The sequence below is a fragment of the Glandiceps talaboti genome, chromosome 10 (assembly GCF_964340395.1).
Source record: "Glandiceps talaboti chromosome 10, keGlaTala1.1, whole genome shotgun sequence".
Taxonomy (NCBI): Eukaryota; Metazoa; Hemichordata; class Enteropneusta; family Spengelidae; genus Glandiceps; species Glandiceps talaboti.
The window spans coordinates 7,390,770-7,415,818 of record NC_135558.1 but is presented as its reverse complement, the minus strand read 5'-3'; the positions used below and the strand labels follow the sequence as shown (position 1 = coordinate 7,415,818).

Here is a 25,049-nt window from a genome sequence, read left to right as displayed (position 1 = left end):
TATATGTGTGTGTGTGAATATGTGTATGTCTGTGTTTGTCAGTGTGTACATGTGTGTGTGTACATGTGTGTGAATTTGTAAACAAGCAACTTTTGTAAACAATGCACGTAACCAAATATTGGGCTGATTATTATATTATAATATGATTGTGGTAGAGATGTTTCTTTTAGTGTCTAGCTGGAAGATTCTTCAAGAAAAAATTATTTGATCAGTTGTATGCAAATTTAGTCAGAAAATTAGAAAACGGAATCAGGAATCAGGATGAGGCTTGACTTCCCCCAGCCCTCTACTGTAATCACTGCTGGTTCCCTAAGGTATGCCATGTGTTGATCGATGCATCAGGGTGCTTCAGACATGCCGTAATTTGCAGACTACAGGAGCACCATGACAGATAGGAAAATCTGTGACAGAAAATCCATTGATGACAATGGTTTTTATTTTGGAATTTGGATTAGGGCACCTCCAGTAATTACAAAAAAATCAGTCAATGTCTGTTGAATGTAATGTGACAAAAATGGACGTTTCCTTTCTCTAAAACATGGCCCTTCCCCTGTTCAAATATTTATTATTAAATACAATGGGTCAAAGTAAGATGTGACCCCCCCCCCCCCATTCCATTTTCTAAAATATGGTCCTACCCTGGAACCGGTTTGCAAAAAGTGACCCTACCCCTTGTAATTACTGAATGTTCCTTTAAATCAACTTTACTATGTTTTTTCAAGTGGGATAAACCCCAATGTGATACAGCATAACGTTCATATTTGTAACTCTATAATTGCCAAACACTTAAAATATGTTGTCTTTAAATAGAAAAAACACAGTACGTTGTTTCCTTAATTAAAAACCACAATAATTTCCTATTTCTCATCCGTATGGCCACTTTATAAGCTAGATATGTGGATGTATTTACATGATGATATTAGCCATTTATCTGCACATTCGTCATCGATCACAAAAATTCCAAAATGAAGACGAAGTTCCTTCTTTACTGATATTTTTTGAAATGGTATCTAAAATTTCTAGATCCTCCCTCCATTTACTTTATGTGGTACTGGTTTGTACAATATAAGTGGACTTCAATGAGAACGTACGTTAGACGATCGGTCTTTGATCATTGAGCTAAGCATCAGTTAGGGCGCCACCAACGATGACACTCATGTACGCCATATTGTAAATTGTGTTGAGAACAGGCCGGGCCAGAAGAAGCATAACCTACGATTAAGTCACGATTATACGGCGTTCTGTCGTTCTTTTGTAGACCAGGTACACCCAAAGGTTTATAGGTAAGTACTGAATATCACGGACCACAATATAACTCGGTCAAGTACGTCTCTATCGCAGATGGCCCACGCTCCTTTGATTGTGTTGTCCGATTTGGCAGGAGTACGTTGAGTCTACGATTCATAACAAAACAATACACATGCAGGTTCTAGAATATCCGTCAAACATGCACTGATGTAGATCCGCAAACCAATGATAACCATTTCCAAGGTATTCATATTCGCAATATTGTGTCTGCCATCAAAAAATGACATTCAAAGATAGACTATGTTGACATTTCCTGTCGACAACTGTCAATTTGATACTGATGAACACAGCTGCAGACCATGTGCAGACCTAGTAGAATCTATTACATTTCGGAAGGACCCCCTCTTACAATCTTACATACATGTAAATAAAAATCATAACTCTTATTCAAGTGTACATGCTAAAGATGGGGCCATAAAGATGCCCCCCCCCCCCCAGCACACAAGGAAACAGATATTTTCCTCTGCCTATATCACCTAAAATGAATGTGAGTGGAAACATGATTGCAGAGAGCTGATCTCCTAAGACTATAATTACGTAAACCAATGCCCATTCAAAAGCTGATCACTGTTGTATCACATGTTGTGACAGTAGTTTTAGTTTGTGTTTAAACTCAAGCCTTATAATATGTATGTTCTTTTCACAGTGATTACTCTACTCTACATAGACAACACTCCACTGCCAAAATGATAGAGGTAACCTGTAATGATCGTCTTGGGAAGAAAGTCCGTGTCAAGTGCAAGTATCCTTTCAAATCTTCAAATAAATCACAAGAATGAATACATGTATATGTTTATGGTGACAATGAGTTCATAGCTACTAATGAGAATTTCTACTCACTGTCAAATTTTTCTTTATTTCAGTGAATCTTTTAATGTTTGCTAACATCTTGTGGTTAGTTAGTCTAGTTCCTGGTGACCGTGTTCTGTTTTTACACTACGTTATTGTCACACATTATGTCCAGGGGTGAACAAATCCACTGGTTCTGGGTCCAGGACTAGCATTTTTTGGGCGGACCACACAAATTTTACCTTGTCTGGTTTGTCAGACCAGTACCTTACTGTTGATAACTATGTTAAAAAGTCGTATGAATAAACAGATTCATTGGTAAGATTTAATGTTTCACATCAGTAGGACCTGGGACCACTAATTCTTTCAGCAGGACCACTGGATTTTTTAAGGCACTGGTCTTGGGACCACCAGTTCACAAAATGATTTGTTCACCCCTACATCAATGTCGTTACTCTAGGCATTAAATGTGGTTAAACCCCATGCTGGGCGAAGTGCAAACGGCAACAAACAAACTGTTATGGACTCCTGTCTTTGTTATCATGGATGGGAGTCAGGAACATGCATAATGTCTAATAAATGAATAATGATGACTCCTAAGTGCTTATTACTTCCCAATACATTCTTGACTGAACACAATGAATCAGGAACCGAGTTTCAACTTTGTGTGTCTCAGCAGTAGCACATAGTATAAGTGCTGTGACATGATTAAATTACTGTGGTGAACCCAAAGTTTTACATGTTTATGAGAATGCCTTTATTCCCAGCAGTGGTGTTCTGCTTTATGGACTTTTGGATGGCAAGGTGAGCTGTGTGGTTTTAGAAATTTCTGTGTTAATCATTACCTTAACTAAACATTCAGTGAGGATGATACCATTGGTGATTTGAAGAAACTTGTTGCAGCTCAAACTGGTACAAGATTTGAAAAAATTGTCATCAAGAAATGGTACACAATATACAAAGACCACATCACGTTGGGTGATTGTATCCTTTTTTCATGAAGTCTGCCCTCTAGAGATCATCTATAAAAATAAGGGTTCTTTTGTTTTTATTCTTCATTACTCAAATGAATTTCGGCCATGTGGATGAGAATTGGGTATTCATTTCAGAGTTTTTAATTTAAAAAATATATAAAAATTCAGTTACAGTTAACTTTAGGAATGCAAGGGGACGAGGCGATTACTTCATTTTCACACGTAACCAAATTTCGAAAACTTTCACTCCTTCAATGATAACAGGTTCTGTATTTACTACTGAAAGATTTGTAAGTTTATTAAAATTTACTGCTAATATGATATACAGTGCTTGATTTCTGGTTAGAATTTTAATGTGTTTACCATGTTTTTGTATCAATTGTAGTGGTGTGACCGCTACAAGTTTCACCACAGTTTACATTTACATATATATAAAAATGTACCGATGTCACACTTGTGAATATTTGCTTAGGGGAGGAGGTTTGGCCTAAACAAACGAAGTTCGCTTATTGAGCTTGTGTGACAGACAGTGCGACCATTCTTTAATAAGAATTACATAGGATAATTCATTTGTTCCAGTCCAACTTTTTTCTGTAACTCTGCCAAACAAACAGTTTTCACACAGATTTTAATCGTAATGTGAAGTGGGCCTTTTGGCAATACTAGAGTCATATGTCCTCAGTGTAACCAGTTCTAGTAGGCAGCCAACTTTCCTCTCTTTAACAATGCTAGACTACTGTGTTCCCAGTGTCACCTATTTGTAAGCTTAAGTGGTCCTATTAACCACTTGCGTTGACAGATCATGTTACTTTTAGTTCTACTTAGTTTCTATGGTAACAGTTCAACAAACAAGTGTTGTGACATTCAATCAGCAGCAGTGTCATATCAGAATCAGAAACACTGTCAACCATGATACTTTCCTACCGGATAATCCTAGGGATCTTTGATCTAAAAGAAGTTCCTGAAGATTAGGTTTTGTGGATGAATAAGTCTTGTGTACTGACTGAATACACAAGAGACCTGTAATGGGGGGGGGGGGGGGGGGGGGGGTCTTTACTACATCAAGTTATTTGAACTAATAGTTTGTGTATGTGATATTAAGACCATGTGACAAGTCACTGGGCTTTACATTGTAATGTAGTTACCAAGTTACCAATAAGTTAAGCAGAGTTTTTGTCAAGGCTGGGGAAACCCAGTAACTTAAAGGGAGTAAAGAGGTAACAGAGGCCTACTTTCCCATACAATCTATGGTGATTTTGTTTGGGTACCCCAGTAAAATGATACAGGAACCCCTGCAGATTTTGACATGACAAGAATTGATAGTGTGTTGAAGTGTGAGTCCCACTATATGATTTTTTGACATAAGATAATAAACATAAAAAATTACTTTTTGTTATGCAAATTTACACAAGGGGAGAGGGGGTGGCACTGTCTTCTTCAATTTACAGTTGTCTGTAACACAGGCTGTCATGACAAAGAAAGGATATGACAAACATAAGGTGACTTGGGTTTTGATTTTAGTAGAAAAAAGAGGTTTACAAAGAAAGTACAAATAGGTTTCATGACTGAATTGTTTGCTGACATGATAATGCTCTGTAAATTTGTAGAAATCTATAGAGTTGTGTTTATTGACACCATCCTGTTCTCATTCTGTTTATTGTAAAATAGTATGAAATGGAACAAAATAAAATAATAAACAAACAAAAATAAACATATATTACTGGGTATGAGGTTCAAAAGTTGATGATATAAATTTACGATGTTTTGATTTCTCAAAATGATTACTAGTAGTTTCAGTGTTGATTGAAAAGACATCCTTGGGGGTAATAATTAGACTTTTAATGAATAGAAGAACCTTGAGACATGTACAATTTGCTGTGTTGCATCTTAAAGGATGTCCAGTGGGAAATGATCTGATGTGTATTTGTCTTGCAGTGATTCTGTTGAACAAAATTATTGACTAGAGTTCTTGCAGTGAATCTGTTGAACAAAACCATCTTGCAGTGATTCTGTTGAACAAAACTATTGACCAGTTCTTGCAGTGATTCTGTTGAACAAAACCATTGACTGGAGTTCTTGCAGTGATTCTGTTGAACAAAACCATTGACTTGAGTTCTTGCAGTGATTCTGTTGAACAAAACCATTGACTGAAGTTCTTGCAGTGATTCTGTTGAACAAAACCATTGACTTGAGTTCTTACAGTGATTCTGTTGAACAAAACTATTGACCAGTTCTTGCAGTGATTCTGTTGAACAAAACCATTGACTTGAGTTCTTGCAGTGATTCTGTTGAACAAAAGTGTTGACTTGGGTTCTTGCAGTGATTCTGTTGAACAAAACCATTGACTTGAGTTCTTGCAGTGATTCTGTTGAACAAAACCATTGACTTGAGTTCTTACAGTGATTCTGTTGAACAAAAGTGTTGACTTGGGTTCTTTGATAATCTCTTTAGATCTATTGATGTGTACAGATATATTCAGTACTATGTCACACCCATACTCAAACCAGCCATGTGGTTAAAGCCTTAACTCTTCCATTCACAGATGAAATCAAGGACGGAATGAATTTGGAGCTGTACTATCAATAAAAAAGAAAAAGATTTCTATCCCTACACAGACTTTATTTTCAAATCTGATTTCTTTTGACATGTTTTTTGTTGTAATCTGTGATTTTTAATGTGGTCAAATGATTTAAGGTGACTTTTGTCCGTAAGGACTATAGAAGTCCATTTGTTGTTGACTACATCAAAACAAAGTACTCAGAGGTCATTGATCTTTTGTATATCACAAAGTTAAACTTAATACACGGATTTTACAAACCAAAAGTTATAATACTCAAAAAGGAAATGATAAAAACAGAAAATGTGTATTACTTTGGTGATGGTACACTTTCTTTAGAGATTTAGTGTAAAGTCATACCTTTGCAGGAAATTAAAACGAGGATAATTCATTAAGTTTAGTGAAGTGTGTTATTCTCCAGTACATTCTGGTCATTTTTCCTTTTCTTTGTTATTTATAAGAGAACTAAGTTGCTCATCAGACGGCAGTGGAGTCAAAGTGAAAATTAAAAGATAAAGAATATGAAAAATCCAAAATGGGGGTGGGGGGGGTGTAGGGTTGTAGTATTTAGGGTAGTTTAAAACCTGTCAAAACTGCTATGTAAGAGGAGTCAGTAAACTTAAGAATTTCAAGAACTGTTATGTAGACAAGAGACTATTATGAAATAAAGAAGACAATTTTGTCAAATATGTTTTATATTTGCTATCATTCATTCATTTTGCAATCTGCTGTAATGGGTTGGGATGTTTATTTAAATCATCAATGGACCAGTTGGTGGTTCCAGACTGCATTACATTCTGTTGACTGTCATTCATCCCCATTCAGTGTCATATATTTTGTACAAGCAGGTGTTTTAATTCTTAATAATAATAATAGCACCTATAAAATGAATAAAAATGCATATAATAGCCAACTGAAAAAGGAATCTCCCCCCCCCCCCCAAAAAAAAAAAAAAAGAAAAGAAAAAAAGATGCAACTTCGGTTATATTCAGTGAAAGATTGTATGTCAAAATATTAACCCTTTCATTCCTAGAGACGACATTGGAATAAATAGAAACTTGATTGTAAGAACATTTTCTAAAATTTAAGAATATTTCTTCATTGGGAAGTAATATTTCTTGAATTCTGATCTAAAATAAGTTGATCTTTTTCCAAAAATTACAGAGAAACAAGAATTTTTGTTCAAAAATTTTGGCGGGAAAGTTTCTAGCCCTGAAAGGGTTAAGTCTTTACCAGACAACAGTTGTGAATGGAGTAGACTATTGTAATACTACGTGTCTACCTAGCCAAATAGAAGATTTATGACTATGAAAAGTTATTAATTAGTGAGAGATCTTTGTTAAAATTGAAAGTTACTCTAGGGACTCATTATTTTATGGACATAGAAAGCAAATCATCTTGTAATAATTAATATTCAATTCATTATTTATGGTGATTGTTTTCCACTAATTTGTGGTTTGGCTAATAATGACGTACATAATTAAGTTTTGCATCCTTGAACTATCGGAGACAGTACATGTAATGTCATGAATACTAGATTACTTCAATTTTGGACATTTGACCTTTGACATGGCTAGCTGTCATTTTCGTAATCCTCTTTCTATGGGGTGGGGGTGGGGGTACTTTTATGCACTCAAAAAAATACAAGTTGAGAAAACAGGATTAAATTTGTATATTGACAAAAACCCTGCAAATTCTTCAAGGCCAGGGTTTCACTCTCAAGTTCTTGCATTAGTGGGTTATCTTACATAACCCACTAAATGCAATAACTCCACCAATATCTGTATATTGGTGGAGTTGGAGTTTGCTCTGGACAAACTTTTTTGATAGCTCTGTCAGACAACTGTTTCTCACACCAAAATCTCAATCATAGCCCAAATGTCTTCATTTGTTTTTTTTTTCATGAACGCAGGATTTTAGATGACAGCGGGAAATCGTGGGGGAAAAAGTTGGTTTCTGAAGCCTTCATTACAATGTCCTGCTCATTTTAAACCTATTCATGCTAGAGCGTTGACCATTTTCTGTAAGATTTTGCTTGTTATTGTGAGGTGGGAGTGTTGGGTAAAACTATTGTTTTCACCCTTTCTTGAATGAGGATCCTGGGTGTGGTTATCGGGTTATTGTTTTCTAGTCACGACATCGTTTTTAGTTTCATTTCTGGTTTTCACTGAACAGGGTGCACATTTTGTATTTTAATAGCTTGGAGACTGGAGTGAACACTTTTTGTACTGAAAAAGATGGTTCACCTCGGGGAAAAAATAAAGTCTATCTCGAGGTGAAAATTTAAAACAAACACACCTCCAAAAATGTACTTCACCGATTTTCTTCAAAATATTATTTATATGTTACTCCGGTCATATTACTTAGTTTTGTTCAAGACGCGTCGGGTAACGAGTTAATTTTTTTAAAGAATATTTGTGCTACTCTACTGAGTGGAACCAATATTATGTTTGTTTGCACAGGAGGCACGTTGTACATACATATACCCAACATATTAGTATTTTTGTTTACTCTTTATTTGCGTTTTTTTCGGGATGGCAAAAACAACTATCGACGATGGGTGTGTTTTTTTATTCAATACCCGCAGCCACCACATACAGAACAAAGTTGTTTACTTGGACCACATTTTTGTCTTTCTTTGTACAAATATACATACTGTACATATCACATATCGTAATGATAATTAATTGCTGTGCCGGGGTATTAATGAGTGACGTAATTGATAAGAAAATGACGAAACAGTGAGTAACCAAGGCCAAGTTAGCTAGGGAGTACATGACGTCATAAACGTTAGGAACTCGGTTGTCACAGACGCTTGGCCGACATAACCCCATTTCTTTACAAATGTGTGTCCGGAAGACAACGCTACAACGGGATCCTGAGAGAAAGTTGTGGTTTCGCGTTTTGGATTCCTAACGTGGTTACGGAGCATGGGTAGTGCATGCTCCAGGTGCGGTGGAGGTAAGCTGTGATTTAATATAATTTATAATAGCGGGAACTTTTCCCTCGCAACGTATCACATGTGAATGCCCTGGAGTAAGATGGCAACGATCGCTATGTCGTATTCCTTAGTTCATACAGCGCGGAGCTAGCGTTATGTGTGAACCCGAGATTCAGTCGGTAAATATACCGTTCAGTTCGTGGACCCATGGTGGACCCCACGGACAGAATAAGCTAGCACGTACACTCATTCACAAGTATGAAATTATTTACGTGAAGATACCGTTTAAAATAAAATCAGCGGGGAGTGTGTGGACGTACCCACGGCGCGGTCGACAGCAGTCTAACATATATGTACTTGACTGATTCATAGACCTTCCACTGATTTGACAAAAGTGTGAATCGTGTGTAGTTTTTATTCATAGACCCTATGGTTTAATACAACTTATACAAACGTATGAACTTGATAATGACCAAGGACACGTCGGCACGTTACAACTTACATGTAATCAGTGGGCATATGTATGATTCTAATCTGAGTTCTTATGTAGTAATGTAAGTGTATAGCCCTGTGAAAAAAGATGACGAGGAAAAAAATGTTCCCATCTGTTTCACCACAGGGCTTCCATTACATGTAAAACTCGAGACTTTTATTTATTCAAGAGTATACAATGATTTACATGAATGATTATAGCAAGTAACACATGGTCTATTGTAAAAGAATTAATTTTAATATTATATGGGAAATCGTGAATTTCAATGAAAAAATTGAAAAGAAAAAATTCTCGACCAGTTTAAAATTTGATCAAACGCACTGACGCAAACTTCCGAATGAGCGTATTACCGTTGCTTGAGACACACGACGGAAATACGTGCTTCAATGTATACAGACATGTATTGTTTTGCCGACATGCCGTCATACCACAAATCGATCTATTTATAGTGTAAGATTCTAAAACAATAGAATGACGTCTTTGTCTAATATATTCCGCTATGTCCGGGTTCTCAACAATACCACGTTCATCACCAATTTTGCGTCAGCATTTGTTTGTCACACCGAAAAAAGAAAGCCGTCAGCTAAACTATTACAACTGTAAAACTCGTTACTTGTAATATGTACATTAATCGATACATTTGTACGACCTTTAGCTATCCTGATTAATTTCGACACCACGGGCTCCTTTACGGATATCCGGGTTTCTACTAAACTTGCCCGAGGCACACAAATTCTTGGTAATTGTGTGAAGGACACATCAATGTGTTGTTGATAAACTTGAAATGTATGCTGATGTTCATGTCTATACCATTCTTCTTCCCATTGTTACATTGTATGTTTTTTGACATGTAGAAAAGTTGTGATTGAAATGTAATTCACAACTTACCAAATGTTGAAAGTCTGCTTTACAAGGATGACAACAAGGTGTAAAAACTCAAACATGTAAAAAGTTGCACGATAAGGCCAGACTATTATTTTACCATTGTCAGATAATATTAGATTTATGTTGGTACATTTGACATATCTATTCTTTGGTAATGATGATATAGTTGCTAAGAATTTAGGGGTGTGTTTATTTGCCAGTGTATACTAAAGTGTAGTGTTGTTATGAACAGTTAATAATTAATATTGACTAGCTTTTAAGTAGTTTTGACCTAATAATCACGCACTTAACTGTGGGATAATAAATGTTCATTTTGAATCACAGACATCAAACCAGTGAACCATTGATAAATAGTAGTAATTCTGCTATTACAATGTAAAGGGGAAAGAGTAAACTTTTTCTAGTAGATGCTCAATTTATTTATTTTATCAGATAACAAAGTAAACATGGGCTTAAATTTACGCTAGCTGTAACCAGAATATTATTTTTTTTTTCGATCTGGCAACCATTGAAAATTCTTTCAATACCAATAATTAGACACTGTAAATGTTAATTAGAGGTGATCTCGGTGGTGGTGGTGGTGGGGCACTGATTTTAGGGTGCAGACCAAAAAATCAATTTGACTGGCTTTATACTGCTATATTATGTGTACTGCTACAAAAACATGTTAACTCACTGGTAATTCAATACTGTTTAGGATGTTACAATATTACAACTAAGTCTTAGTCAATATTACAAAATAGATTTAATAAATGTTCCAGTTACAGCCAGTGCAGCTTTAAAACCACTCTGTGTGATGATTTAATCAATCTATTTTGACAATTTTAAAAATCTTAGTTCCTGGTTCATGTTATAAATAAAACTTGAAATCAGGGCAAAGTATGCATTCTTAATTTACATCTTTCACCTGCAGTAGCCTGATAAATAATAAATTACTGAAAATAGCACTTCTCGTCTCAAGGACGTTTTTTCTCCCCCAATCAAAACCTTTTAATAAGTTTAAAACGATATGTAATGTTTTCAATATCGTATTTATATTCTTCTGGTCCATGTAATAATGATTTTTTATGACATGTCATCTATCCTATTATTAAATTTAAAATCACTTGTCCTATAGAAATACAGTTATGTATTATAAACAAATGTAGAAAAAGTATGTAAAATGCACCAGAGTTTACATACACTGTAGAAGATACAAGAAACCTGAAGTGTCTCCTGTGATTTTTATTCAACATATAAAATTGTGTCACCCTACCCACACTAACAGGTTTATAAACCCTACATGAAATATAAATCAAGTCTTTAATGACCTTGATATACTTACATGTAAATTAATACACCAATATATAAGTACAATGATTGCTAGGGTCAGGTACATGGCCATTAGTTATATTGTGTGAATTATATTTACTTTCAGTGATATGGAAGTGGGGTGGGGCAAATAGTGAATACCAACCTTTTATGTGACATATATACACACATTCTCATATCTACAGAATGTATACATTTGTACAGAGCTAGAGCCAGCCCTAGAGCTTTGGTGAGTCAGCAAAACCCAGTGCATTATAAATGTGTATTTATATTTTGCCAATAGCTGTTTACAGCAATGTTATCCACAAAGACTCAGACTAGCTGCTTTATATTACATTTTTGGAGGCAAATCTTGATTATGACAAATTTCAATAACTAGATATCCCAGTCAAGAATCTACTTAGTAGTAGAGTTGAAACCAGGCATACCATGCAGTAGCTCCCTGCAACCATAGATTAGCTATGCTGGGACTTTATTGAATCACACACTAAATTGGCACCAGACCCTTGGGGGATTTTTTTTGAGTCTCACTTTCTTCAAATGTTTTGAGTGTTTAGTTTTGTAAAAGAAAATGGTTAATGTCCTCAACTTTATTTTTTTTATTATTCCTAGTTACTAGTAGTCTTCAAGTTCAAGGGCTTATTGTTCACTCGACTCCTTCGCTGTCACTCACTCAGGTTATTCATACACAAGTTGTGTTTTTAGACAAAATTATTTAAATTAAATAAAATATGGAAAAAAGCTCGGAAACTAAATTACAACTAGACCACCTAATATCAATCACCCTACTGAATACTAATTACCACTGTCCAAGACTCACTTTATTTAAAGCTAGTGAGATTATTACTGTCAAAACACCACAGTGCAGCAGTGTCAAGTTTGACAACATGCCTGTCTATCACATTTTATACAACAATGCCACTCAGTGCAGTAACCTTTACACTGGCCTAGTCACATACAATACTATGTTTACAAACTGATACAAGGTTGCAGACATTGGCCTTTATCCATTGTCAATTCAAGGAAGAGAATTATTTTAGGAAGGATAAAGATTTTGTCCTAAATTATTGAAGTGCAATTAATTATTATATTGTTATATGTAATTACTTTTCATTGTATTGACTTCAAGTTCAGTGGTTCTGAAAACTGTTTTGAACATTTGAAGATTTGAACATTGGCACACAAAAACTTTCAAATGAGGTAGATCCTCTGTTGTTCATAATATGGTTGAGTTCCTGATGACCGTGTTCTGATTTACACTATGTAATGTGTGAAGATAACGTAGTATAAATAATAATTGGAACATGGTTTCAGGAATTAGACTATTTGATGAGTATAAACTGTGAGGTAAAACAGAAACTTTTAAAGTTATTTAGCAAGATACAATTGTATCTTACTGAGAGTTTAAAAGCTAAAACTAGAAGTTAGAGTACACTAAGTCATAAGTTTAGATAATTTGGTAATATGTAAATGTTAGAAGTAATATGTTGTACAAACAGTCCCTGAAACATAAGTAAAAACAGACATTTTGTGCTACAGCTCATCTTCAATAAGGCTGAAATGACATGCTTCAATGAGAAAAGTATCCATACAGGGATTTGGCAACACATGGTACAAACAGCTCTCGTTACTGCTCTTCACCGAGAGAAAAATCTCCAGTATTGTCATGTCGTTGAACTACTATTGTTCCCCTTGATATCAGTGTTCTTTATAGAATAGTCAAAACTTGAAAAGTGGGGCACTAATCTCATAGAAACCTTTCTGTGTTCTTATTATTGAAAAGAGATTTCTTAACTTCATGGAATTGTTATTTGGTGGGCAGTTTTTTCAGGTGCAAGTCCCTATGGGAGGAGTGGAGAAATGGGTAACTTCTTCCTTTCAACAAATTAAGTAAAGTTAAACACAGTTTTCAGTTGAATGTACCATACATTTGGTAAATGAATAACAAGAGGACAAGCATGTTTCTTGTCATGGTGGTAAAAATGTTCAAAAAAACTTTAAAAACTGAAAGCACATGAGAAAAAAATATGTTTGCTTTGAAGTTTGAGTTGATACTCCACTTCTACCACTAAGGGGCCTTTGTCAGTACGAGTTGCTAGATTCGTAATGACAAAACCCTTAGTTCATGAGTATTTTCCACTGAATTGGAGAATAAAATAATTATACCAGCGCCAGTAATATAAAAGAACATTTTGACTCATATTTCAAACACAGCAGAACCAGTGACGTAGACACGTTGTCGTGACGTAGAATTTTTTTTGTTCAACTTGGCTCGTGCACAGTATAAATTCAAGTTATATGTGCTCAATTGCAATTTAATTCACTGTTATGCTTAAAGTTATAGCATAGACCTCTATGGTTATAGCTATGTATACAGACTTGTAAGTTGTAATTATGTACTATAAGTCTATAGGGCTTGTTTATACTGGTATAAACTCAAAATCATGTTCCTACAAAATGAAATTTATTAAGCAGTGAACAATACATGGGTGGTACTAATAGCTGCAGAGTTTGAATATCACATTGGATATTTACAGTTGTCATGACGAGTACAGTGACATGGAACATCTTCAAGTCCTTGCATTGTCTACTGTTAGTCACAAAGACGAGAACAGATAGTAAACAACGTATGTAACCAAAGAGTTTTCGTGGTGATTCATAATTCACTGACCCAAATCGCACCAAGTTATACGTGTAAGCCAATTCACTGAATAAAGAAGAAAGATTTGTACAGGTTTATACTTTTCTAAAGTGGTTTTATTGGCTAAGATGTGTCTCGGCCCATATTGTGTCATTATTCTTTTACATCATCCCTTTATATCTATCCTCATATTGTATTGAGCTTACATTTATTGGTGGCGTAATGGTTATGTATTAAAACAGGATAGGGTTGGGGTTTTTTCTGGAGACTGTAAAATGCACACCATTGTGATATTTCTATAGGAGTACAACTGTACATTTCTTTTTCTCCAAATTTACTACCGAGAATACTGTATAAAACCTGGAAATTTTCACTGAAGACTTATTTTCGTTATTAATTTTACTAGAAAACAAAAATGCAAAAATAAATAGTGACTAAAATGCCTTCTTGTACATGAAAACAATGTAGTTTGGTTGATTAGTAAAATTTAGTCTTTGAGAACTAGCTAAAAGAGTGAAGACTGAAAAATTGCAAAATTTTCTAGTAGCGAAAATATCTAGGTTTACAGTATTCCTTTACATACAGCTCCACACCTTGTGAGCTTGTTGTTCTACACCTTGTATAGTACATGTCCACAGCCTACAAGTACAATGTATATATTCCGATAATGTGCATGTATGTGTATAGTTTTAAGATTCAAGAAATATGTGGTCAGTTTGGTCATGAGAAACAAAAGAATCCAGTCATGCCTAGTATTTTGCTAGCAGCCATTTATTCAAATCTAAAATTAGATTATGATTTCCTGTAGTGACAATTTAAATATGGTAATTATGTTTACATCATGTAGATAAACCCTCTGAGTTGATTCTAATCATGTGGTGATGCTATTGATAATCATCTCATAGCGGGAACAATTTAAAATCCAAAACAGAAGTAGAAACTGATTTCTGACCAAAGTACCATTTAAATGAATGTTTGCTAGTGAAATGCCAGGCATGGTAGAGAAAAAATGAGACCCAAAACTCCCCACACGACTGGATTTTAGCCTAAAGGTATATCATTTGGTTGGAATGTGGATTTAACTGACCATTGTGATATGTAAGCTCACCTGTCAGCCCTCCCTCACATGTATGGCTGAAACAAGCTTATCCAACTATGAAGATAACAAGCTAATGTTAGATTGTTTACAACAAAGAAACTTATCAAAACCAGTAATCAGGCGGTAAAGGTTGAAAGTACATTTCATAACCGATATGCAGTCTAGGAATCCAGTTGAGTCTTGGTTGTACTATGTGGATCAATGATTTTTATCACCTTTGGATTTTATTGCCTCAGGAAACAATGCATTACTTTTCTATTATTCTATAGTATTACACTGTAACAAAGACAGTTTGATCTTGTTCCTGTAAAGTACTAGTATAGTATTACTTTGGAGTTACCTTAAAGGATATTGAGATATGAGCATCTCAAGTACATAAAGAACCCGTCCCTGAACATTTTTTTTTTTCATGCAAAAAGGTAAAATGATATAACAATTTACTTCTATTTCCGTGTACACCTTTCATACCTTTCCCTCATCTGTGGTCACCTTTAAAAAAAAATGTATTCCAGAGCAAAACAATCTGCATAACTTCTTCACCCACTTACTTTAATATCATTGTCTTCATTTACTTCTTTTACACCTCATCAAAACATATAGAAGTATTGTGACCGATGAGACACATCTTATCTTGGGGTCAAAGTAACTTAAAAAATTTAAAGTAAAATAAAATAAAATATCGACCTCCCTACCCTATTTGCTGAAGTCATGTTATCGGAAAGAAACATTTTTTTTATGTTTTGCTTATAACTTTCACCTCATAGCTATCAGTTTGGAATATTTGTACATACTTAAGGTATAACATAGCTAGCTACACAGGCTGCATTCAAGCATATAGCGAGTAACAGTCAATGCTGGCATTAATCCCGACTCAGCTAGAGGTGCCTCTATTGGAAGGGGAATGTTCGATATAAGACAAGATGGCAACCAAGTAACCAATTGCAATCAGATTGGACTATGTGTTTGTGAAATACACATGCATTTGCCATCAATTGGATTCATCCTTTTTTTTCTTTATTTCGCCATTTCGCTATTTCCATTTCACTGATTATTTCCAAGGGAAGGAAAATGGCAAATTGGCAGTTAGGATAGCTAATATAGTGCAGTAGCATTATAGTCCTTCAAGTCTACAGGTAGGCTAGCCTATCTCTGTATTCATCAAAGATTTTTGACTCCTTAAAATGCTATTGAAAAGCTCCCAGGTAACCAACATTTGTCTATGTTCTTACAAGTAAGTTCAGTAGGTCATTGGGTTGTTAAAAAGCAATATTTGCACACAGGTTGTTGTGACAATATTTATTTACCCAAGATCTTTTTGATAACAGTTTTGAAGGAGCTGCTGAGTAATCCTAAACTCACACTCGAGGTGGTGTACATACATTTCTACATACATTACCAAGTGTTAGACAAAGTTCCATTGTTGGAATAAGGTAGTTTATATTCACTGTTTTTTTTATGGGGAAATCCCATAGCATAGGAACGAAATCTGGTAATGTTTGCAAAGATTTCCATATTTGTGTTGATGATTTGGATGCATGGAGACTACAATGAAATAGTTTGGTTTAGTGTATTGTTAATAAGGGTTACTATCAATTTTAAGTATAGTGGTTGTAGTCGAGTTCCTATACAGTATTGTTACGATTTATACCTTCACTCATATGTGGTTATAACCACAGTAGGCATCCAGGCTAGAAATATTGTAGCATAACATCTAATGACTGACCCACATGTTAATGCGTACAATGATACATTAGTCTGTTTTATGACTTTAAGGGTGCTGCATTGTTACATTTGAAGAGGGTGATGAAAATAGCACATACTTCAAAATCACGGCTGCCCTTCCCTAGGAGATACCACATGAATATTTAAATACTGCAGTAACTTGGCCTTGGGAATTATAAACCTTGAAGTAGCCCAGAGACTTGGCTATCTACTGACTTGACAACAATTTCAAGCCACATAGCCAATTCCCTGATCTATGATGTACATGTATTATCCATTTGAAGACACTATACCCAAATGTATAATATCTTTAGATGTATAGTGTATGTAGTACTCTACAAGTTAAGTACAATCACCAAGAAAAGCAAAACCAACTAATGAGAGAAAATAATGCACTCAAGTTGTTTTTCTCTGTTGTCGTATATAATATTTCATGTTGTTTTCCTTTGTTTATTTCTGTTTATTGATAGTGATGACACGTACCATTTCTTTATGCCAGTGGCTTTGATTTATTGAGCTGTTGTCGCAAACAGCTATATGTTTCAAGAATTTACGCTTAAGTAGTAGCCTTCAGTTAAACGTAATGGCATGTTGCCATTCAGCCTAAGGGTTTGTCTATATATACCCAGACATAGTACAGGGGTATCAATACTTTCTCACATGAGTGGTCTTGTTAACCAATTAAATGCATTCCCAAGATGTAATATTCGTAGGGAGACAACATTATCTTTACAGAAGGAATAAGATTTAATCTGTACTCAGTGGTAAAGTTGCATTAGAGGTTCAAGTCTGGCTATTTATTTGACTATTTAAAAAAAAATTGCAGCCCACACCAAACTTTTGAAAGGAAGGGTAAAAGGAGGAGTAAGATTCCATTCTATACTCAGTTGTAGAGTTGCCATCACTGGTATTGGATGTTAAGCCCGGATATTTATTCAAATGTTTGCACTCCCACCTCCAAACCCCAAACAGTAAAAGGAGGAGGAAGATTTAATTCTGTAATCAGTTGTATAGTTGCTGATTCATGTATTTAAATAGAGGTTAATTTTTAGCTTTTTATTCAATTGTTTACACCCCCACCTCCAAACTGTATGATTGAAGAGGAGGAATATTTCACTCTGTAATTAGGTGTAGAGTTGCTGTATTAAGAGGTTAATTTCTAGCTTTTTATTTGCTTGTTTGCAGCCCCACCAAACCCCAATCAAGACACTACATTGAAGGTTGATGTGAATCAACGTCTTGAAGCAGCTAATAGAAGACGAAAGAGTATGCAGAGAAAACATGAAGAGGCTAGGCATAAAGCAAAGGTAAGAAATATGTAAGAAGTCTATGGTTGACCAGGTTGTGTTCTTGCAAATAATAATTTTTTTAAATATTTCAGATTCGTAAACCACTAACATGAATTTGCATTTTCTATTTTTTTTTACTTCTGGATGTTTTAATGTAGATGCAAAATACCAGTGTTTGATTATTTATATATATTTCCTTCACTTGCATGACATCAAGAGTAGATAGTTAACTGGCTTCTAGCAATCAATCAATCAATCAATCAATCAATCAATCGATCAATTAATTAATAATCAATCAATCAATCAATCAATTCCCCAAAAGGGATCAATCCACACTGAATGTCTGTTTTGAAAATATGCTTCTTCAGTTTTTATTCTAGAAAAAGTTTTCAGATTTGACAATATGTTATAATAATTTATGTTTTGGTCATTTTCTTCATGACCAATTTTACTTTGATCAGCAGGTTTAAATCTATCATGACTTCACACTGATAGTTTGAATTACAGAAATTAATTAATATAAAATCTTGATCTGAAAACTATTACAAAAAAACTGTATTAAGATAAAATGTTCTCAATGACAATTGAAAAAATATAATACCATTATTTTCCATTGCCTATTTTTAAAAATGTCTGTCAATTTATTTATATTTTTTTACAGAAAATTTCTGATACTGCCCTTGAAGAAAAAGAGAGATTATCAATGTCAGTTAGATCATCCAGGCACAAACAAAATGGAATATTTCCTATTAACACGCCAATTACAAGTAAGTACTACAAAACCATATTTTACGCTTGATGTGAATGCTCGAGTGTAGCACATAGAGAAAGTGCTTTACTTCAGTGTTACTAGTTGTAATATGAATGATATAAACGAGTGTGGCACATAGAGAAAGTGCTTTACTACAGTGTTACTCATAATATGAATGCTATAAACGAGTGTAGCACATCTGTAGAGAAAGTGCTTTACTTCAGTGTTACTGTTACTCGCTGTAATATGGATGCTATAAATGAGTGTAGCACATAGAGAAAGTGCTTTACTTCAGTGTTACTCGCTATAATATGGATGGTATAAATGAGTGTAGCACATAGAGAAAGTGCTTTACTTCAGTGTTACTCATTGTATATATCTAAATTGTTGATACAGTCAACCATGTCTGTTGTGTTCTCAAATCCTGGTACCTGTCATAGCACTTTACATCTTACTAGCGGGTCAAAATAGAACATGGGGGTCAACGCATTTTCACACGTGCCCATAGTAACGCATGTTTAGTGCATGGAGCGGAACTTATTGTGTCGACTAAGAAATCAAATGATTGGTATTTTTATGACTTGTCTAAGTGGTAAATTCTATTTTGGGTAAAATATGAATTTAATAACGTGTGGCTAACAGCATGTATTTTATTATGTCTTAAAGCATTTTTTCAACAAACAGAATAGAATTATTCTGTTGTGTATTTTCAAAGTTTTTTCAGTCTTTTGTCATTCAGTTTTATTTTTCAAGCTGCTTGAAAAAATGAAATTGAGATTTTAATAACTGAATCAGATAATAAGAATGTTGTATTTCAGAATTAAACATTTTCCTTTACTTTTGAACGTACAATTTATACTAATCTGTACAGTATTTCTCCTTGTTCATCACCGTAGAACATTACTGCATCCTGCATTTTAGTACTTAAAGTGTTTTCAGCGATTGATTGATAAAGTGATTGATTGATTGATTGATCTGTTTAGAAGGAAAATTTGTATCGCAGGGTGATAATGGGGGATTGTATATCCAAACATTTGATAAACTGTAAAGTAGCCACTCTAAACTCTGACCCAAACCAGAGTTTTGAAATGGTAGGACCTCACCTAAATCTACAGGCTGTGTACATTGTTTGTATATACAAGCACAGCGTATATAAATTTAATGTATTTAGGTCTCCACCATTGATTAAATTGAAATCTCTCTTCACACACTGTTTACATTATACAGTGCATATATCATTATTCCTCCATGTATGTGTATCTTGGGTTTCAATATAGCAGCTGAATAGATCGATCTATATTAGAATACTATTAGCTTTTAAAACACAACATTTCATTTTTCACACTATTAAATCACCTTATATTTATCCAATATTGATTTACTCTTTCATGATACGGTACGATGTGTTACGCATGAGTGTTGGCTGATTATGGCTACCCGACACATCTTTTCTTTTACTGTTATAATGTAAACACTTTTGAATATTGAACTATAGTGAAACCTCCGAACTTTAAGTTCTTGTATTTTATGGTTCATAACCACATATTTACATTTAAGTACATATACTTTAAGAAAGAATGCATGTTTCATTTTCGATACTTGATTGTGAAACAAGAAACAGAAATTTTGCTTTCATGAATTATTATTTAAAAAACCGATTGCTATATCGAATTCCTGCCAACATAGCCAATTGTATATACTAAGTACTACCAACTACATTCAGACAATAGTATATTGTTTTCACTTAACACCTTTGTAGTCTAACCAGGATGAAGGTTTCCAGTGCCAGGATGTTGGGAAACATAAATACCAGTCTTTAAGACTAGTTACACCAGATATAACAATATATATTACCCAGTATTTGATTCATGCTGTCATAATGTAAACACTTGCAGAATATTGAACAATAGGTGAACCTAAATTTGCCCCATGTTTTTGTTCGTGATGAATAGTTCATAGTTTGTGTACCATTGTTGATGACTTTGTGAAACACAGAACTGAAATTTCGCTTTTCATCATTATTGAAACAAAAAACAGTTGTCAGTTATACCACATACATTTGTCCAGTGTTTATTCATTCTGTCATAATATATATACACTTGTAGACAAACAATAGGTGAACCTACGTTCCGTCATGTTTTTGTTAGCGATGAATAGTGCATGGTTACTTTCAGGGAGAATTTGTGTGTATAGTAGTAGTATTTGTGTCAGTTGATGGTCTGTTGAGTATACTGAAAAGAATTATTGTAAAACGTGAACTGATGAATTAAACTGTTTAGATTGGTAGTGATAACACGTCCTTTATTCCCACAGCTGAAGAAAAAGTGACAAAACAGTCAGTTACAGTAGAAAGCGCTAATGTTGTGAAACGGAAGGAGTCAGAGAGGGCTAGTGTAGCAATACAGACTGCAGGAAACGGATCAAGTGTAGGCAGGGAAAAACAAGACACAGGTGTAGGTGAAGATAAGGATGACATTGTACATCAAAGTGCAAACAGTCAGGTGTCAAGTGAAGTTACAGAAAAAGTAGGGATTGAGCAAAAAGTATCAAAAGTTGAGGAGTCTGACATAAAACAAGCACAAGTTAAGGAGTCTAGTGTAGAAAAACAAAAACTTGAGGAGTCTAAAATGGAAGAATTAAAGTCAGAGAAATCTGAAGAAGTTGAAGAAGTTGCCATAACTAGTCTTCCACATAGTCCTTCAGGTACACCTCCAAAGACAAGCTCTATGTTAGATGTGCCTCTTACTGCACCAGCAGACCAAACCACTAGTTCAGAGGATCAATCAATTAATGCCAAACCTGTTGTAAGTTTAACTCTTAGTACTATAGAGGGAGAGGAAGTGGATCTACTCACTTCACCAACTGAATTAAGTTCAAAAGTGTCTGATGCAACAGAACCAACAATTGGACCTGATGAAGGAACCAAACCTCAAGAAGAATCAGAAGTAGTTGAGTTGAGAGATGAGAATGATGGAAGTGAAGAAACGCAAGTCGAGAAAACGATGAGTGAGATGGAGAGAGATCGTCTTGAAGAGGAACGTTTGATTGCTGAGATTCTATCTTCTAAGCCATCCAGTCAAGTCAGTATCAGAAACACAGATTCAAACAGCTCAGCAAAGCAAAATGTTGAAGTTAGTCCGAAGCCATCCATAAAGCTCAATAGCACAGGGACAGCTGAGAAGGAGAAATCACAGTTGTCGTTTTCATCAGCAAAATCAACAGAAAAGTTGGATAAATCATCAACTGTTAGTCCAGGTTCAAAGGCTGACAATGAATTGAAGACAGCGACTTCTAGTGAAGGTAAACAAAGCTCTGCCAAAGCTGCTAGTTACCAATCAGAAACTAGTGAAGTGACAGGAAATACAAACAGTCCATTAGGAGTTCCTTCACAGACAAGTCGACCTGGAAGCCCATACCCATCACAAGGAGCTCTCAAGTCTAAATCAGCATACGGTTCCAAAATTACGACATTAGAATACCATTCAGTAAGTCCTGTACCTGAGTTAGAAACCATGGCAACCTCTCCAAGACCCAACAACTCAGATATCACTAAACCACAAACACCAGGGGATCAGGAGTCCACTGAGCCAGGATATCAGGATGACGAAAGTTATGATAGTATTATCTTACCATCTCCTCCTCTTCAAAGTCCTGTCGAATTCACAGACATGCCCAATGAAAGTGCATTACGGCCTAAAGTTGTTCGCTCTGAGAGAGTCCAAGAGTTGATAGACACAGCTGATCGTCCACCAACACCAACTCCAGACGATGACCTAGCTGCAGAGATGTCAGCCATGACTGAGGCAAGACTCACATTATCTATATTGAGTCACAGCAATTCTCAAGAAGATACTCTTGCTGTTACACCTAAAGGATCTGCTGGGAATTCTTCGACAGTTCTTAATGCCAAGGCATCAGCTGGTTCAAGTGCCTCAGCAAGTCTTCAAGAAAGTGCCAGTCCATTTCCAGCAACCAAAACTCCACATACATCTCCAGCTGTTCCACTTAGTTCTCAAGGTTCAAAGTCAAATGCTGAAGCAGAATCACTCAGCCAGAGAATTTCCAAAAAGTTTGACACAATTAAATCAGATCAGAGTGGAACCAGATCAAAAGACATTTCTACAAGTTCACTGGTTATTTCACCACCGAAAACTAGTTCTATCAGTGTAAAAGGTGGTTCTCCACATAAAAACAACAGCTCATTAAGTGCACGCCAAGGTTCAGGAAACAGTCAAGCTAGTATGAAATCAGCAAAAGGAAGTTCAGCTAATGTGAAGTCCAGCTCAACAAGTGCAAAATCTAATAAATCTAACATCCATAGTAATGGATCAAGTTCTAAACAAAATTCCCAATCAATTCTCAGAAATGGTTCAAAGAGTTCGAAGACGAGCACAAAAATCGAAGCAGGATCCAAAGTCAGTGTCAATACCAAGAAAACGTCATCTAATGTTTCATCCAGCAACAAACCTAAACTTTCACCAAGAGTGTCAGCTATCAAATCAAGATCAAAACCTACAACTCCAAAAAGTTCTGCAATATCAGTCAAATCTAGAAGCAGTCAGAAATCTGTGAAAATTTCCACTTCAAAATCTTCTCCAAAAGCAACACCGATACCATCCCAAACTAGCATTTCTAGTGAAAGGAAGAAATCTGTTGAAGATGTACACTCTGCCTGTGGTGATAAAGAAGAATCTGTTAGTATAACAGAGAAAAACACAGACGATGTGGATGCCAGTGCTAGTGTAGAAATTCTAATCAATTCTTGCAGTGCTAACAAGTTATCAGAATATTCAGTAGATGTGAAATCAGGTATAGTTACTGCATGTTGCTTAGTTAGGAAAAATAGGCATTTATGGATTCATTCATCCATACCACAAATATAGCATTTCCACTGTGTGTCACTTTTATTTATACAGTCCGACGACAGCCAAAGTTTATTGTGAGTCAAAATAACAAAAACTATAACATTTCTTGTTGGTCACCACAATAGTAAAAGATAGAAGAATATCATATTTTGGTGGGTCACTAGAAATTGTATGTCATGTTGGCTTAGAGGGCAGACTTGTTTATAGTTATACTATAGCTTGCGTATCAAAGTGACACACGGACAGTTTCAGTTGCCTTGCATAATTGTAAGCTCATTACTTTGTCTCCCTATTAACAAAATTCAGCATGTATATTGCTGAGGTGCTGCGAGGACTTTGATGAATAAATGTCCAAAAATTCACTGTATATCCATCCTTTTATCAAGAGTCCATCATGCAGTAAATGTCATGGTCATGTTTATTTCAAGTTCAATCTTGTAGTTTGGGTTTGAACTTGCAATGACTTTTAACGACTATTATCAATAACCTTTGCACGTTTATCAGGAAATATGAATTTGATGTATATCCTGTAATACTTGTACATGTACATGATCTTTTTATAAGTTCTGTGATATTGGTTCCTCTATTTCAAGACTCTATTTCCCCAAATTTTGTTTTATTTTAGTTTCTATGGTGGACGCAGCTGAGGAAAAGACAGCATCAAGTGAGGATAAAAGTCGACAGACTGCTTGGGAAGATTCCAATGGAAAAGCTCCCTCTGAACCAGCTGGTACCCAGCAAACATCTTAGCAGTCCATCTTGCATGAAAGCCACCAAGACCACATACTTTAAAAGTCATTTCTGTTGACAACAGAGAAACTTAAGGATATATGTTATGAAATATATAAAAGGGATAATATTATATATTTATATAGATATGGCCAAAGGTGGGAAAGGGTTTTGTTTTTTACTTTTGGGGTGTGTGTGTGTGTGTGTGTGAGTGTGAGAGAGAGAGTGAGTGAGTGTATGTGATCGGATGTATTGATAAATTTGTGCGCTGGGATATGAACAAGGAAATGTGTGTGTGTCAGGTTGTTTGTGCAATAAGGGATGTGTGTGTGTGTGTGTGTGTGTGTGTGTGTGTGTGTGTGTGTGTGTGTGTGTGTGCGTGTGCCTGTGTGTGTGTGTGTGTGTGTGTGTGTGTGTGTGTGTGTGTAACCGCACAAGGGAAAAGGACGGGTAATGAGGCCGGGTAAATAGGGGCAGTTGTTAGAGACTGTAGTGTGTATGTTTTTGAGGTTTGGGGGGAGGGGGGACCCAGGGGGGTGTCTTAGAACAAATAATATAAGAAAAAAAATTAAATTAGATATCAACTGTAATATTGTGAAGTATCACGAACTGGACCCCAATTACTACAAAAACACAAACCTATGGTCTTGGTGGCAGAAATGCAGTGCTTAGAAACAAACAAACAAACAGACTTT

The 25,049-nt window shown here is 35.3% G+C and overlaps 2 protein-coding genes across 2 annotated transcripts; both read left to right on the top strand.

The window, feature by feature from the left end:
* The first annotated feature begins 1,159 nt into the window (after positions 1-1,159).
* On the top strand, positions 1,160-6,297 carry LOC144440941 (ubiquitin-like protein 5). Its single transcript, XM_078130413.1, has 4 exons — positions 1,160-1,283; positions 1,955-2,050; positions 2,960-3,081; positions 5,614-6,297. The coding sequence occupies exons 2-4, from the start codon at positions 1,995-1,997 to the stop codon at positions 5,655-5,657; spliced, it is 222 nt and encodes a 73-aa protein (XP_077986539.1). The 5' UTR covers positions 1,160-1,283; positions 1,955-1,994; the 3' UTR covers positions 5,658-6,297.
* A 2,156-nt stretch (positions 6,298-8,453) lies between these two features.
* LOC144441487 (uncharacterized) lies at positions 8,454-24,696 on the top strand. The gene is made up of 4 exons (XM_078131069.1): positions 8,454-8,589; positions 17,906-18,027; positions 18,671-18,776; positions 24,251-24,696. Exons 1-4 carry the CDS (start codon positions 8,559-8,561, stop codon positions 24,373-24,375), a joined length of 384 nt encoding a protein of 127 aa, XP_077987195.1. The 5' UTR covers positions 8,454-8,558; the 3' UTR covers positions 24,376-24,696.
* Positions 24,697-25,049: the final 353 nt, after the last annotated feature.